The 16,997-nt window shown below is 31.4% G+C and overlaps 2 protein-coding genes across 2 annotated transcripts; both read left to right on the top strand.

Moving 5' to 3' along the window:
* The first annotated feature begins 5,489 nt into the window (after positions 1–5,489).
* Positions 5,490–8,358, top strand: LOC18048574. Its single transcript, XM_006440325.2, has 8 exons — positions 5,490–5,641; positions 5,738–5,884; positions 6,000–6,097; positions 7,089–7,161; positions 7,245–7,305; positions 7,393–7,478; positions 7,573–7,662; positions 8,231–8,358. Exons 1-8 carry the CDS (start codon positions 5,534–5,536, stop codon positions 8,291–8,293), a joined length of 726 nt encoding a protein of 241 aa, XP_006440388.1. The 5' UTR covers positions 5,490–5,533; the 3' UTR covers positions 8,294–8,358.
* Positions 5,529–13,565, top strand: LOC18048573 (pectinesterase inhibitor 9). Its single transcript, XM_024189742.1, has 9 exons — positions 5,529–5,641; positions 5,738–5,884; positions 6,000–6,097; positions 7,089–7,161; positions 7,245–7,305; positions 7,393–7,478; positions 7,573–7,662; positions 8,231–8,257; positions 12,327–13,565. The coding sequence occupies exon 9, from the start codon at positions 12,638–12,640 to the stop codon at positions 13,253–13,255; it is 618 nt and encodes a 205-aa protein (XP_024045510.1). The 5' UTR covers positions 5,529–5,641; positions 5,738–5,884; positions 6,000–6,097; positions 7,089–7,161; positions 7,245–7,305; positions 7,393–7,478; positions 7,573–7,662; positions 8,231–8,257; positions 12,327–12,637; the 3' UTR covers positions 13,256–13,565.
* Positions 13,566–16,997: the final 3,432 nt, after the last annotated feature.

The following is a 16,997-nucleotide window of genomic DNA, read 5'->3' as shown; positions in this document are numbered from 1 at the left end:
TATACTCATATACGTGTGAATGATAACACAATCCTCTCATGTATTATTTTTAAATTAATAATGTTTGTTAATCTTTAAGTGTTTATTAGAAATTATTGATCCTTATGTTTTAACATATTTATATTATTTTTTCATAATATTACAGATGTTGTCGGAAGTTTATGTGGTATAGGTGATATTGAGATCGTTAGAACTGGTTGAAAAAAAAGATATATAAAAGTTCTAACAATTAGCAAGTTGAATATAACTTGAAACTTATCAACAACTACAAAAGGTATAAGGTCTGTACACTTACACTATACACATTAATATATATTTTTAAAGTTAACAAAAAAATAATTAACTTTCATAAATAACATTAGTTTTATAAGGGTGCCTCATCTTAAAAAAAAATTCATATTTTTTATCAGTTTTATCAAATGCAAAGTAAGAAAAAATGATAATGCTAAATTCTTTTTTCAAAACCACGCGAAATACGGTTCTATTTCCTAGTATCTATATATATATAAAACTGGGACTATAAGAGGTGATGTAACATCACCATTTCTCATCTTTGTATATTTTCTATTATCTAATAAATAGAGAATTTTTCTTTCAAATTTAGCTTTTCATCTTCTCATAATTAATTTGATTATTATTACACAATAACAATTATGTAAATGTTTTAATGAGGCATATTATTTATAATGAACATCCAAGGGGGACTGTTATAAATTTATTAAAATAAATGTGGATGTTCATAATATATATCTCTTAGTCTCCCCACTATCTCTCATTAGCAACATTTAGCTCCCCCTATAACTCCCACTATCTCACAAGGAATTATGATCCATAATTTTTCATTAATTTCATGGAGTGATTATGTAACTATAAAAGGAGAGCTCATCTTTTTGTTTTGTACACACACAATTGGAATGAATAAAATCACTCTATAATATATTCTCTCATTTTATTCTTTATATTGCGTTACTTCTTTATTTGTGTTGCTGGCTACTAGCTTTTTTTTTTGTTTAAACCACCCGATTTCCGACGACCGCATTGGATACTTCTACTATATTCAACATTTCTAACTTTTATTGGTTGATATACGTGTGAATGATAACACAATACTTTGAGGTATTTTTTTAATTATTAATGTTTGTTAATCTTTAAGTGTATATTAGAAATTATTGATCCTTATGATTTAACATATTTATGTTATTTTTCCATAATATTACAGATGTTGTTGGAAGTTTATGTGGTGTAGGTGATATTGAGATCGTTGGAGCTGGTTGGGAAAAAAGGGATATAAAAGTTCTAAAAGATTAGCAAGTTGAATATAATTTGGAGCTTATCAACAACTACAAAAGGTATATGGTTTGTACACTTAACTATACACATTAATATATATATTTAAAGTTAATAAACAAATAATTAACTTTCATAAATAACATTAATTTTATAAGGCTGCCTCATCTTTAAAAAAATAATTCATATTTTTTTATCAATTTAATTAAGTGTAAAGTAAGAAAAAATGATAATACTAAATTATTTTTTCAAAGTCACATGAAGCGCGGTTCTATTTCCTAGTATATATATAAAGCTGGGACTTGAGGATGTGATGTGGCATCACCATTTCTCATCTTTGTGTATTCTCTATTATCTAATAAATAGAGAAATTTTCTTTTAAATTTAACTTTTCATCTTCTCATAATTAATTTAATTGTTATTACACAATAACAATTATGTAAAGATTTTAATGAGGTATATTCTTTGTAATGAACATCCAAGGGGGAGTGTTTTGAATTTATTAAAATAAATGTAGATGTTCATAATATATATCTCTTAGTCTCCCCACTATCTCTCATTAGCAACCTTTAACTTCCCTATAACTCCCACTATCTCACAAGGAATTATGATCTATAATTTTTCATTAATTTCATTGAGTAATTATGTAACTATAAAAAGAGAACTCATCTTTTTGTTTTGTACACACACAATTGGAATGAATAAAATCATTTTATAATATATTCTCTCATTTTATTCTTTATCTTGCGTTGCTTCTTTATTTGTATTGCTGGCTAATAATTTTTTTTATTTTTTTTAAGGTTGCCTTATTTTAAAAAAAATTAATTTATATTTTTTATCAATTTTATCAAGTGTATAATAAAAATAATAATAATATTAATATTTTTTTTAAAGTCGCGTGAAGCGCGGTTCTATTTTTTAGTTAAATAATAAATGAGAACCCTATTACAAGGAATTTATAAAGAATGAATTGGCGAGGTGCCGCCGCGTGTGTGTTTCCTCCGCATCTCAAGGGAAAAGGACGACAAGAATGTGTTGACAAAACAACAAGTCCTCCGTGATTTTGTCGACACGTGTGAAACCATTAAAAGTCTAAAAGCAACTTCCCCCAACTTCGTAAAAATATCACGAAAGTTTACGGCGTTGAAAATGCTTGATGTAATCATGTAATGGAAAATATGGGATGGTAAGTGATCTCAGCGACGCGGTGTGGGTAGCGTACGTTGATCTTTCATTGATCAATTGAATTTTATGTGGTCAAAGTTTTGAAGTTTCTTATAATCAAAGATAAATTATTTGATAATAAACATAACCCCTCTCATAAATCATAATTTTCAATTTCTAGCTGTAGGCCAAGACTTGTGTGTATATAATTGAATTAATTCAAACCAGTTTTGAGTGCAAGAATATGCAATAAATAATTCCTAAAGTTGGGCCACCATTTGCCAATAAAAGGCCGGTGTCATGATAATTATCAAACAAGCCTGAGAGCGTTTGAATCATTCAATTTTTGTGACTCACACCAAAATGATTGTATGTCGTCACGTCGCGTAGCAAGCAACGTACTAAGAAATTGAAGTGTTATTGTTTTATTGTTTTTTTTTTTTTGGTTCGGTATTAATCAGAATTCATGCATTCACATTATTATTATAGAGTGTATTTGTATTGTAGGTAAGTTGCGTCCATTAGAGACAAAATCTACCCGACACTTGAGAAAATTAAATAATTAATATTGTTTGTTAGTGGTTTGAATTATTTGATGTCGAGGAGAGACGACGACGGAGTCAACACTGGGAATATGTGAAGACTAAAATAGGAGTGGCAAAGAAGAGTTATTGACGCAACGCGCACCAACATGACATTGACATTGACATGTATCATTTTGTTTTAGCTTTGAAACGATAATAATTGTTGCGGCGGACTGACCAAAAATAGAGAAGAAAAAGTGCAATTAGAAGTTGTAGAAATGGACGTGGCGTAACAAACCAGCCAAGCCAGCGGCGTCATTCGCCATCACCAACGCGGTATCTGCAAATTTCATCATCTATGGCTGTTAAAAGGAGGAAAAGTAAAAAGAGTGAAGCTATTGGCCCTCCCCCGTAACTTTTCTTGGCAAAGGGGAAAGGAAAAGACATTTGTGTATTGGACGGTAATCAAACCTAAAATGCTCACTGAACCCACATTTTGATAAAATTTCATTTTATGAAGGGAGATTGTCATTTTCTCTCCTATAATAATTAATATATATCATTTTTTTTATTGTTTTTATAATGGTCAAAAATCTTCTGATAGCATAAGTTTACAATATTACCTTTATTTTCAACTACTCTTTTATTTATATTTATTATAAGTTAAATAAATCACATGAATAAAAACTAAATAAAAAATTAAGTATTAAAAACAAGAAATATGTGTTTTGATATGAGTAAAAAAATTAATAATAAAATTTTTTCTTGTACTTATTTATTTTGTGAACATTTTCTTATAATAAATATATAAGAAAATTATTATAAAATGATAAAAAAATTATTATAAGAAAACTTGAATGACAAATAAAAATTTATTATAAAATAATAATAAATTATTTTGCCTATACTTTTTACATTTAATTTTAAAATATTACAAAATGTTTATTATAAGAAATGTTCACAAAATAAATAATTACAAAGAAAAATAATTTTATTATTAATTTTTTTGCTCATATCAAAACATATATTTCTTATTTTTAATACTTAATTTTTTATTTATTTTCTATTCATATAATTTATGTAATTTATAATATATGTAAATAAAAGAATAGTTGAAAATAAGGATAATATTGTAAATTTATAATGTCGGAGGGTTTTTGGTCATTATAAAAACAGTATGGAGATAAATAGTATATGTTAATTACTGTAGAGGGGAAAGTGGCAATCCTCCTTTTACTAAAATATCTATTATGTAAATTGCTGTTACAGGAAAAAAAAAAAAAGATATTTGTTGTTATTATTTGCCATAACCCTTGAGAATATACTATTCAACTTGAACCTATCTACATCCAAAAAGAGGGCTTACCCTGTGATCAAGTCTCATGCTCTTGATGACAAGCTTCGATTATGATTAGAAGCTCCAAGTATATTGATTGCCCACAAAAAAACTAGAGGAAGGAAAAAAAAAAAAAAAACTTTAGTCTTCACTATTTTAAACTTATTTAAATGTCTGTTGTGCAGCTTCTAATTAAATCGTGGAGTTAGTTATTGTACGAAAATTTTATGGGTTATATATCTTATATTTTTCAATCCACGGACAAATGATGTGCCTTTCAAGTTTACTGTGATTCACATAATTATAATAACTCAGCCGTCAGCCCATGTGTTAATCAGGTTGGCTATTTCAAATTTTAATTTTGTTATTCGCCTATACGATTTTTTCCCATAATTATTATGTACTATTTGATTATAATGAAGTTATTATTTGTTTTAAAATAAAATGTTATGAGTTCTACTAATTTTTGTGGTTAATTTTATTTGAACAAATGTTCAGCTGCTTGAGGGAAAAACAAATTGATTATACTGTCTAGATCTTGTTAGTGAGATTGTTTGCTAAAAAAATAAAATGTTTAAATAACAATTAGTTGGTGTTTGAATGGATTTATAGAGTAAAATCTTCATTTTTAAATTTTAGGAGTGGATTTACATAAGAAATGGGTGTAGAGGTTATTTGGAGGAGGAGAAGAAGAATGGATTAATTTGGAAATTAAATTGGAGTTTCAAAATTGCTTCGCATTCGTTTGTGTAAGAAACGAGGATTTTGTTTTTTTTTTTTTGAGGAAATTAGAAGTATGCTAATAATTGGACCACTCTAAAAAGTAATTGCAAGGTCAAGACGGTGCCTTACGGGCTCGCTCCACTTGTTAACCAATTTAGGCCCGTTTGTTTTATGGGCCTCTGCTCTGTACATTTTGAGGCTGTAATTATCACCATTTATCTTATGCAATAAAATGCTTATCAAAGAGGTAAAAAAATAAAATGATACACTACTTTTTAGTTTTATTTATTTACTATTAAATTGCGGAAAATCAATAAACGATAAATTATATTAAAGCAATTGTTATTAACCTCCTACTAAAAGTTAAAACAAATTGTTATTAACCTTACCATTCACGGCTGTGATTCCCGCCAGGAAGGAACTCGCAACTAAAAATTAATGATAATAAATAAACATGAAATGGATAAGAGGCACACATTTTCAGAAACGGTAAACTCCAATGGCCGCTCTCTCACTGGGACTGGGCATAGCCTCCACTGCCATCACCACCGTCCGTACAACCCGGAGACCAGCCCGTACCAAGTTCAGAATCTCCTGCGTTCAGTGGGTAAAGTACTAAACAAAAGAAAATTTACAGTTTTTTTTTTTGTCCTAAAGAAGGCTCCGTTTATACAATTTCAGTAACTGAGTTCTTTGATTGAAGGACCCAGAAGGCATACTGGGGTCGGCCCAGACGGGCCATATCGCAAGATTAGAGTTTAAAAGACGTCTCGAGAAAGATGCTGAGGCACGAGAAGCTTTTGAGCAACATGTTCGTGAAGAGGCTGAGCGTCGCAGAGCTCTTCGCCAAGTAAAATTTTACATCTACATACATGGGGTTCTTGAATCTTGATGCCCATAATTTATAGTTGGTTAACATTGCACTTCTTTTTGTCATGTCTGATATGGTAATGGGTTTGGATTAGTCTCGGGTTTTACCGGATACTGCCGAAGAGATGATAGAGTACTTCCTTGATACTGAAGCTCAGGAGCTTGAGTTTGAAATTGCAAGGCTGAGGCCAAGGTTAGTTCATTTGTTTGATTTATCGTTATATTAAAACAACGAAATGTTTTTAGAAATGCATGCAACTTGATTGACATTTTGCCTCTTCCAAAGTGTATTAATAGATGATGGAGTACAATTCGGTTAAATGCGTCTTTCGATTATAATCATATGTAAATCCTTTTTGTTTCTTCATTTGTCTATGCTTTAGGCAGAATAATTTATATTTTGATGAGAATGAACGGAGTGTGAAAGCTTTAGTAGAGCTCTAACTCCTTCATTCGCTGATAGAAAATGAATTTCCTTGACTTTTCTGTACTTGTAAAGATTATCTACTTTTTGAAGTTTGATGATGAGAAACGATGAGTTCCAACTGCTTGGTCATTCTTCCTTTCTACCTCACCGGGGCACTATACCCTAGTGCGTACCCTGGGAGACTGGGACTTTGATTACCATTTGTGCCACCGTCCTCATTGACTTCCACAGTTCCAGATTACAAAGCTTACTTCCTGGCTTTGGACTACCCCCTTTGACAGTTGGAGAAAAGGAAGAGAAAAAATTAACACTTGTGCCATGTTGGGTTTGAAGAAATGGAGCCAAACAATGGAATTGAAATACACCCTCTTTTGCTCTCATTTCTCTCTCCCGCTCTCCTCTCAGTCTCTTCTTTTCCAACCAAACATGGGCTTAATGTAAGCTTTAAGAATCTGACAGGCATAAGTTTTTTTATTCATTACATTTATATCCACCGTTTTTATTTTGAATATTACGTAAATGTAAACCAAACCCCTCCCTGTACTGATGTGAGCAGAATTTAAATCCCAAACCTCATGTAGTTCGCCAGGAAATCTTGTCGGTCAAACCAACTGGCACCACTTTTATATCCACCTCATTTGGACTGTTGTTTTCTTAGACAATTTAATCTCTTGATTAATGAGATATTTTTTACTTCAAAATCCCTAACTTGAAGTTTTGCCTTCAATAATACCATGGTAACCCATACAATTTGCAGATTGAACCAGGAATTTTTCTCACATCTCAAATTTGAACTAGGCCAACTGCGCTTTGCTGTTTCAAAAACTCAGGTTTGTCCTTCCAACTATATATTTGAGATGAATCCTCTTAGAATGATTGAAAAAATATAGGAAATAGTTGTTGGAACTTGTAGGATATGGAAGACAGATTGATTGAGCTGGAAGCATTACAGAAGGCTCTGCTGGAAGGAACAGGTTTGTTTGTCTCCATAAACCTTGGTGCTGCTGAATTACAAATTTTGCCATGTTTCCATGCCCAACTGCTCCTATTTTCTGTTACAGAAGCCTATGATAACATGCAAGCGGACCTTATAACAGCAAGGAAAAGTCTAACCAAAATCTTGACATCGAAGGATGTGAAAGCAACTGTATGCCTTACTGTATTTGCCTATCTAGTCTCTAAAATTGATACTGTTTGATTGGGTGCTTACCAACTGAATTGAATATTATGTCGCCATGCAGTTACTGGAATTGGTTGAACAGAACAAGATTAATAGATCCTTACTGACACTTCTTGATGAAAACATTGCAAATGCACAAAAGAGTGACCAGGTTAGTGCTGCTGGGAAAATTCTCTCTTATATTCTTCTAGTTAAATCTCTAATGTTGTCATTTCATGATGCTGAGTGTTCAGTATGAAAGTCTCAAAGTTCCCCCAATAAAAAATAGCACCATAGAAAAATCAAGAATGGAGAGAATAGGACAACACAGATTGTCCCGCAAGTTAGGGGTCCATAAGAAATGTCGTATAATCTTGTGTTGACAGTGGATCTTGAAAGTGGTTTTTCTTGGACTTTATATGATTCTCATTGATATTAAGAATTTACAAGACCGACAAAATTTTATAATCTTACCTATATCTTTTACAGTTTTCACAATCACCTATCTCTTGAAACTGGTTTTCTTGGTCTTTTCGTACTTTTGAAGCTTTAAAACTCCTTCATATGAAAATTTGCAATTAGCACTGGGGTCACTTATTTCTCTAACACTATGAATAAGAATCTATGAAACTATTCATAGTATTTAGCAATTGATAGAATATCAGTGATTAGTAAACTGCTGCCTTCAAACTCAGACTAAACCCACAGATCTTAAATAAAGTTTATTTTCTGACCTGCAGAAACAAGTGGCAGCTTTTATGGAAAAGGTTCGTGCGGCTGTTCTCAAATACATGACAGTTTAATAATATTCTTGAGTCAAATAATAAATTTTCATTATCTCAATCCTTATAATGAATTTTCATGAGTTTGGTTTCTCCATTACGGCTATTGACTAACTGCAGTACAGCATTAGGTAGATTAAAATAATAGGAATGAAAGGTGGACTTGGTATGCTTGCATAACTTTACCTACAATAGCATTGTACCATCTTATTTATACTTGATGGGAATACTAACTGGAATTGAATTTTTTTTTTTTTTCAATAAGATAGTAGTAAACCTATATACTCAATTTCTGACAATCATAGTTTACACGAAATACTGTAGGCCATAGAAAAGTTATGGAAGTTGCGTCAAGTCAAAATTAACTTAATTCCTGGTGGAGTGGCTTTCATAAGTTCAACTTAAGTACTTTAGAAGTATAAAGTTCAAATTGAAACCTATCAAAGCATGCCTGATGGCACTAGCTTGCCTGTAAGAAACCGAAGGTGTGAATAAAAGGTTGTGCGTCAAAAATACTAAAGGAAAACTCAGTACAAGCCTTCCAAATCAATGTTTAGGCGATTAATGATTTTCTAAGCTATAAGGATTGATATTTGAAGGTTACTGTAAAGATCAGCGTGGTTCAATCAGTGAAAAAGAGACTACTGTGACATTAAAGTAGAGAATATATTGACAAAAAGAAAAGAGTAGAGATTATATTTTCTCACTTTATAAGGGGGCAACTTCTAATCTGTTAAATTAGTATTGCGTTTACTTATTGGATTATGGGATGGGAATCAGAATCGAAATTGTGAGTCCACCACAATTTGGGAACCATTCTCAAGATTGATCATTTTTTTATAATTAATTAATATATTATTATAATTAATTAATATATTATTATAATTAACTAATTAATATATTATAATTAATTAGTATATCAATATATTAATAATAATTATTAATAATTATAGTTTTTGAATAAATAATCACAATTATTATTATTATTCTTAACAACATTTTAGTAACTTAATTGTTGGGACTCGACTCCCCTTTGATAAGGGTTTATTTGACTCCTCGCTTTAGGAGTAAAATAGATTTCCCTCCCATATTAAAGTGAGGGTTGTTGTTCATGTTGTGCTATCTTAAAATTATAAAGGAGAGTCTCGATTGTCGTCTGATTGTAAAAATATTTGTAGAGTTCTAATTGTGTAAATATATATTTATATATAGGGTTCTATCACTTTGAGGTCACCCCCATGAGGGAAGCATGACCAAGAGCAAGTGATCATTTTGAGTTCGAACTCTATAATATCTTAAATATTATATTAAAAGATATTAAGTGATCATTAAGAAGATGATCGCTCCAACAATTGTTTAAGCTTATTTAGTGATTATTGAGAAGATGATCACTACTCTTGGAATGCTATAAATAGAATGCAAATCCATAAACAAAAAAGATTAAGCAAAGTACAATTTAGAGAAAATTCAAGTCAAAAGAAGCTTAAAGGATTTTTGCAACGTGAATTGAGAGGTTTTTCGGACTTTGTGATCATCTTCCGATCATAAATCAGTAGCACAACTTTGGTTTATCGGTTTTCCGCATATAATCCAGGTATGTGTTTAAATTTGGATTTACAAGTTTTTTTATGTTGATTCTTGCTCAAAAAACAATATTGGTATCAGAGCTAAATAAGTTGTGTTCTGATTTAAGCATGTAAAGCATGATACCCAAGCATGTTCTTTAAGAAAGTTAAATTTTTGTTACAAGAATACATATTAATAGCATGTTACAATTTACTTGCTTTTGATGCCATACAACTAGATTAATAAATAAGTAAATTGTAACATGTCATTAAGGTGTGTTCTTGATAAAAAAAAAATTAACTTTCTTAAAGAACATGCTTGGGTATCATGTTTTATATGCTTAAATCATAACACAACATATATAGCTCTGATACCAATATTGATTTTCGAGTAAGAATCAATATAAAAAACTTGTAAATACGAATTTAAACACATACTTGGATTATATGCGGAAAACCGATAAATCAAGATTGTGCTACTGATTTATGGTCGAAGGATGATCACAAAATCAGAAAATTCTCTCACTTCATGTTGCAAAAACCCTCTAAGCTTTTCTTGACTTGAATGATACTAATGTTGATTATCGAGCAAAAATTAACATAAAAACTTGTAAATCTGAATTTAAACACATATTCGGATTATATGCGAAAAAATAATAAACCAAGGTTGTGCTACTGATTTATGGTCAAATGATTATCACAAAGTCAGAAAATCTTCTCAATTCACGTTGCAAAAACCCTCTAAAATTTTCTCCAAATTGCACTTTGCTTATAGCATTCCAAGAAAAAATGATCACTAAATAAGCTTAAATAATTGTTGGAGTGATTATCTTCTTAATGATCACTTAATATCTTTAAATATTATTTTAATATATTATAAAGTTCTAACTCAAAATAATCACTTACTCTTGGTCATGCTTCTCTCATGAGTGATCTTAAAGTGATAGAACCATATTTACATATACATTTCCAACATCTCCCACTCACACATGATGAGATGTTTATGGTGCAACGAGAACTATCTGTTCAAGCCTCAAAACTCAATTATCATACTAGCAAATGCAACGTGTGACTCATGAACAATAAGTAGGAGCTATATTGCTTTGAATCTCAATTATATTATATACAAAAGAGCTATTCATCATATATTTTAGATTCCATATTATTACATCAAATTCAAGCATACTAAGTCTCGTATCAAAAGCTATGCTGGACAATATACACTATATGTAATCACAATTGTATCAATCATAGATTATACAATCAGTACCAGTGAAAAACATAAGGTTGATGTAAGTAATGAATCTTCCCATCACTTTCATATGTTTTAGTTTCAGATTAACTGCTTTCCTAGACTTGTTTCATAAACCAAATAACATCATAGCTTTAGAAAACAAGTTTAAAGTAGCAAACACTAATCTATCACCTCAAAATATAGTTGATAGTATGTAAGGATACCTATTGAGGTTTATAATACCTCAAAGAAACTTTACACAATGAGAAACCTCAAAGAAACTTTACACAATGAGAAATAAGGGAAAATTTTTTTTTAATTTATTTGGTCATTAAAGCACACGTTGTCTGAAATACGTGCTACAATGAATTCTCTTTTCTGAGAGCATATGTCTAAATTATTTCACAGTACAGATATTAGTTCAGTCGCTACTCAAGCGCCTAACTTGAGTTTTCAATAAGCTTGCTTATTTAAAGCGCCAAATTAAAAGACTCACATCTGGCTTTAATAGATCTTAGTTCAGTCGGTATCGATTGTATAATATAAGATTGATACAATTGTGATTACATAAAGTATATATTGTCAAGCATAGCTTTAGCTTTTGATACAGAACTTAGTAATATATTAGCATATCAAAAAAAAGTAAATAACTTAAGTAAATAGCTTAAGTAAATAACGCAGCATAGATGTGAAGTGTGTAAGGCAAATTGTGCAGTGGGTGGCTAGGTGCTGTACCATATTGCACGTGGGATTGGAGTCGTTGGTGACATGGAATGCTCATATAACTGGGGCAACTTTGAATTGAAAATATGAGTGCCGTTTTGATTTTGATAATCGAGACAGTGACTTGCTTGTATATAACACTTAACAACGGTATGTGTGTATTTAACGCAAGAGCCATCAATCTGTATCCCCAAAAGTTGGTGCATTAAATACAGTATTGAGGTGTGGAGCCCATTACAAAATCTTCAACCTTCCAAATTCCAATCCCTACTAAATTATTTCAAGTATCAGTTTGTGGATAGGTCAGTTAGATGATGTACATTTACGTTTAGATGACAAGATCAAGACTTTAATTAGTTAGATATTTATTTTGTATATTGGTAGACTGTGGTTAGATCATATATTGTCCAGTGTATACTATTATCCTTGGTTGCCAAATCTTGCATTTAATTTTATTATGCTACTGTCCCAAACTTAATCATTTCTTTGGATGATGATACTCCAGTGACGTGTTGGAGCTAAATGATGGTAGGTTAGGCACACGGATTACACGCACGCCAAGAAATATCTTTATTCATAGAAAGAAGATTTAAGGAAATGAAAAGTAAATATCGAAGCTTTTAATTGCATGCCACCGTTTGGAGTGAGATAAATAAATTAAAGGAGCACAAAGAGATTTAAATGTACCAGGAGCTAAGGAAAAGGAGACACGCAATGGCATTTTCTTTTAATTTTTGAAGAAGATGGGCAACGGCCTTTTGAGTTCTATATAAACAATTCCCATCATTTAATCCATTTCTTCTTTCAATAATAGTAGTCTGTCTTTCTGTTGCACCAAGATATATGGCTAAGCTTTCCCTCGTCTCACTAGCTCTCTTCTTCCACCTTTACTTGGCTGGAATGGCAAATTCTGCCATTCCCGGGCATTCCACTCCCGCAAACTTTATCAGAAATTCGTGTAGAGCCTCTCGATATCCAGCGTTATGCGTTCAGTGCCTCTCAGGTTATGGTCATGCCATCCGAAATGAGCATCAGCTTGCTGTAACTGCCTTGTCAGTGAGCTTAAGCAGGGCACGGTCAGCTGCTGCTTTTGTGGGCAAGCTGACTAAAGTTAGGGGAATCAAGAAGAGAGAGTTCCTAGCTGTGAAAGACTGCATAGAGAACATGGGTGACGGCGTAGACCGACTTAGTCAATCCGTCAGGGAGCTTGGCCATGTGGGACGAGCTGTCGGCCAGGACTTTACGTGGCACATGAGTAGTGTGCAGACTTGGGTTAGTGCCGCACTAACTGATGAGAACACTTGCTTAGATGATTTTGATGGTCGTTTCATGGATGGAAATGTAAAGGCTGCGATCAGGAGAAGGGTCACAAATGTTGCCCAAGTCACTAGTAACGCTCTTGCTTTGGTTAATCGATTCGCCGCTAGGCACCAAGCTGCAGCAGTCACCCAGAAGCCTTAGATTTCGTCTAAGGTGACCTCTGCTGTCTTCTGTATAATATGGTATCTCAATATGATATCCCTTAGGTTCGTGCTTAGTCTAGTTTCTGTCTTATATAAGAAAGTTTGGTTTTCTGGGCAACCAACAAAAAGTACAGTCAGTATCTAAACATAAGAGTTTGTGTTCTGCTGTTGCTGCTGCTGCTGCTGTTGTTCTTTTTTTTTTTCCCTCTTTTAAGAGACTTGAATTTTGTTTAAATAGCTTTTTGGAGACTAATTAAATGTAGGATAAATGAAGCTAAAGAGTGTGCCAACTATTGCTTTGAAGATTATCCGCGTCTTGTTTCCTGTATAATAGTGTTAAGCATAATATCCCTCTTGAAATTGCAGGGAGTACATCAACCTTTTTTGAGTTTCATTTGCCGAAAACCCAACTCCCCGTAATTGCTAATTCCTCTTGGCCAGTAGATCCCTCTCTGTCCAGTCCAGAGAAAATAATGTATCTAAAAAAAAATAAAATAAATTTGCAATTGGAAGTGAGTCAGAGAGCTTTTAAATAAACGGATATAAATAAATATTTAGGTGATCCATAGAAATTGAACTTTTATGGAGTTTGGATATGGGAGTACCATACATAGATGAGAGTGAGGGTCCTATTTGAAGCGGTAAAACTTTTATATTATATATAATATACACACACAAAAAGCCACTTTAGTAAGTGGTAAGAACTAGGGTTGTTTAATGATTTAAATTCACTGGATTTCGTTAAATTTAAGTCCAATTTATTTTATATTTTAAATTCAATCCGATCCGGCCGTTGATTGAAATTCAATATAATTCAAATTAATAAAATTAAATCCAATTCAATCTCATCCGATTAATCTAATTAGAATAAAAATTTATAAATAATCGTCGTTAATTGCTCTGAAGAGTTCTAACCACTAACAATTGAAGAAAAAAAGTCAACTCCTTTAAAATTTAATGATTCATGTGTTTTTTTTATTACATGGTTGAAAAAAATAATTGAAATTTGAATGTAAACATTAGTTGTATCTTGTAGTTTGTACATTGTATTATTATTGTATATTTATAGTTATAAAAAAATTAGGTTTTATTTCTTTTAGTAAGTTCAGTATAAAAGTAACGAATGGCTCTTTTAAAAAATAAATAAATAAAATAAAAGTTAATTGGTCGTATTAGATTTTAACACGTTGATACATAAATCAATCTAATAACATTAAATTTTTATTTTACAATCCAATCCAATTCGATTAAAGGTCAATCCAACAAAAATCGAATGCCTATTTAGCTCTTTTCAGTAGCACTTATCGTCATACTTTTCTTTTCTTCTTTTTCACTTTTCTTTTCTTCTTTTTCTTTTTTTTTTTTTTCCTTGAGGGGGGTACAAGATAAATCCAAACTTTAGAAGTTCCACTTCAAAAAATCAGTTGCGTCGCGACGAATAAAACCAGCAAAAACTGTGATACGCGTCGTTTGATAACAATCGACAATCACAATTAGGCCAATTAGCCTTGTAATAAAATTTATATAATTTTCTTAAATTAATTATATTAATGTCTATTTCAACGACAAGTACGTAACTTAGGGGTCAAAGACGGTCCGGCCGGAATCTGCGGGCATAATTAACAAAATAAATTTGAATAAAAAGCATGGACCGTTCGTTATCGACATGGTTATGATTACAACCTCCTTTTGACAAAACTTTTGGATTACTAACTACTTTACCTGACCCAGACGAAACAATCGACCAAATCTCATTATCTTTGACTTGCCACGTCACATTGCACACATCTTTAATCTCCTAAAGCAACAATTAATTCAGGCAATTTTTTATATCAAAGCCTTAGAATCGGCGAAGCAACAAGAAGAAATGGCTTGTTCACAGATGACAAATGGTTCATTAAAAAAAATGAAAATAAAAACAAAAACAAAAACAAATCGTTATCCTGGCAAGTGGCAACTCATTATTATTATTATTATTAGGATAAAGATTAATTTGGGATTATTTCTCATGAAATGGCAATCTCTACTAAAGTATTATAAACACAACTTATCTCTCATTTTGTATGGTAATTTTGTTTAAGGAAAAAAAAAATTATCAACTCATTCTCATTTTTCTTTTATCTTTTGGTGGGTAATTTTCACTATCCTCTCCTCAACTATGTCTAACTCACACTTGAAACAGATTTTATGGCCAATTTCACATTGACCTCCCTTGGACTTAACTAAACTTTACTTTGACCGTTATCATCAAGGTCAATTTTGTAACCTAATTTTAAAAAATCAATATCATGTCTCTCTTTGTTCATGATAAAATGTTGAGTTTTGCCATCCAAATTTATATATATATATATATATACACTTACGTGTGAGTATTCTTATTTTTTTTTATACGGATATATTATTAAACTATATGACTTTATAATTAATTGAACATTGACTATGTTAAACTAAATGGCTTACTAATGTATTTGCAACAAAAAAAAAAATTGAGAGCGCCCACATGAGAGGAAGATTATATATACGCACACTAACAATTTATTTTATTATTAACATTAATTAGTTAATTATGACCAATCATAAAAATCATTTCCATTAATAGTTCTCGCTTCTTCATTAATTTCCTAAATAACATCAACAAGCACTTGGGATGTTTATTATTTAATAAAAAAAATGACATTTCTTTAAAGTATTATGTTAAACAAATTGTGAGCAATCGATTGACATATCCTTTAGTTGTCCGAATTTTTTCAACCATTAGAATTTTTTTTTTTTTTTTTTTAGTGAAACATCTCGGTGAAATTACCAAACGCAAATTTGGGGTGGGGGTGGGGGTGGGGGAGGATATACAAATCTCAAAAGTAATCCTCCACAATGTCCACAAATGCTCAAAGCATTGCCAAACAACTGTAATGGAAAAAATTACAAATAATTGGAATGTTTAATTGTTTGGCTTAATGCATTTGAGGAGAGAATTTTACAACTACATTGTAAGAAGATAATTATGAAAATACAAGTTTATTTTTGTATTAATTTCGTTGATCCTTCGATTTGAGCATCAGTTATTATCATTGACATCCATGCTTGTGTTTGGTTTAAGATTTACTCACACTTAATACCCAATTACTCATGTTCTAAAAGATCTTTTAAAAAATAATAATAATAATAATAATACACGTGTTAACGAGAGGCTAAAATGCAGCTAGCTGCTCACACGTCACGTCACACCAATCAACGCCTATTAGGGAGATTTTTATCCAAGTGTAGTGTGAGTTAAGGGAGCTCGGTGTGGGTTTAGAGTGTACTGTGGGCATATTAAGGGGAGGTCAGTGAAAATTATTATCTTTTGAATAAAAATAAAATAATTTGATATTTATAATAACTTCGAGAGCATTTTAAATATTATTATTTTACGGGGGAGTAGTTCGACATTCATTCAAAGTATTATATAATTTTGGATGAAAGCTAAAACGTTTCAAGTGGCGACAAAGCGATGGCTAAGAATGCCGGGTACAACTGCCTATAAAGGTTAAAAAAAAATAGATAGGCACGCACGGCACATGGGAGGATTAGGATATACACATGTTGCGAAAAAAGATTAATGAGATGGACCCTCTTCGCTTCCCCATTTAACTTCTTTCAAGCCTTGCCAAAAGATTAAAAAATGTTGAAAAAAAGAAAAAGAAAAAGCAAAAGTTTTATTTTTTTAAGAATACTGTATATATAATACTGTTACTGATATT

This window comes from Citrus clementina, unplaced genomic scaffold (genome assembly GCF_000493195.1).
Source record: "Citrus clementina cultivar Clemenules unplaced genomic scaffold, Citrus_clementina_v1.0 scaffold_3, whole genome shotgun sequence".
NCBI lineage: Eukaryota > Viridiplantae > Streptophyta > Magnoliopsida > Sapindales > Rutaceae > Citrus > Citrus x clementina.
The sequence above is the reverse complement of the archived record's forward strand: the minus strand, read 5'-3'. Positions and strand labels throughout refer to the sequence as shown.

Coding starts and splice junctions, on each gene's coding strand:
- LOC18048574 (XM_006440325.2), top strand. CDS start 5,534: ATGGCCGCTCTCTCACTGGGACTGGGCATAGCCTCCACTGCCATCACC. Junction 5,642..5,737: donor GAATCTCCTGCGTTCAGTGG/GTAAAGTACTAA, acceptor CTTTGATTGAAG/GACCCAGAAGGCATACTGGG. Junction 6,098..7,088: donor ATTGCAAGGCTGAGGCCAAG/GTTAGTTCATTT, acceptor TACAATTTGCAG/ATTGAACCAGGAATTTTTCT.
- LOC18048573 (XM_024189742.1), top strand. CDS start 12,638: ATGGCTAAGCTTTCCCTCGTCTCACTAGCTCTCTTCTTCCACCTTTAC.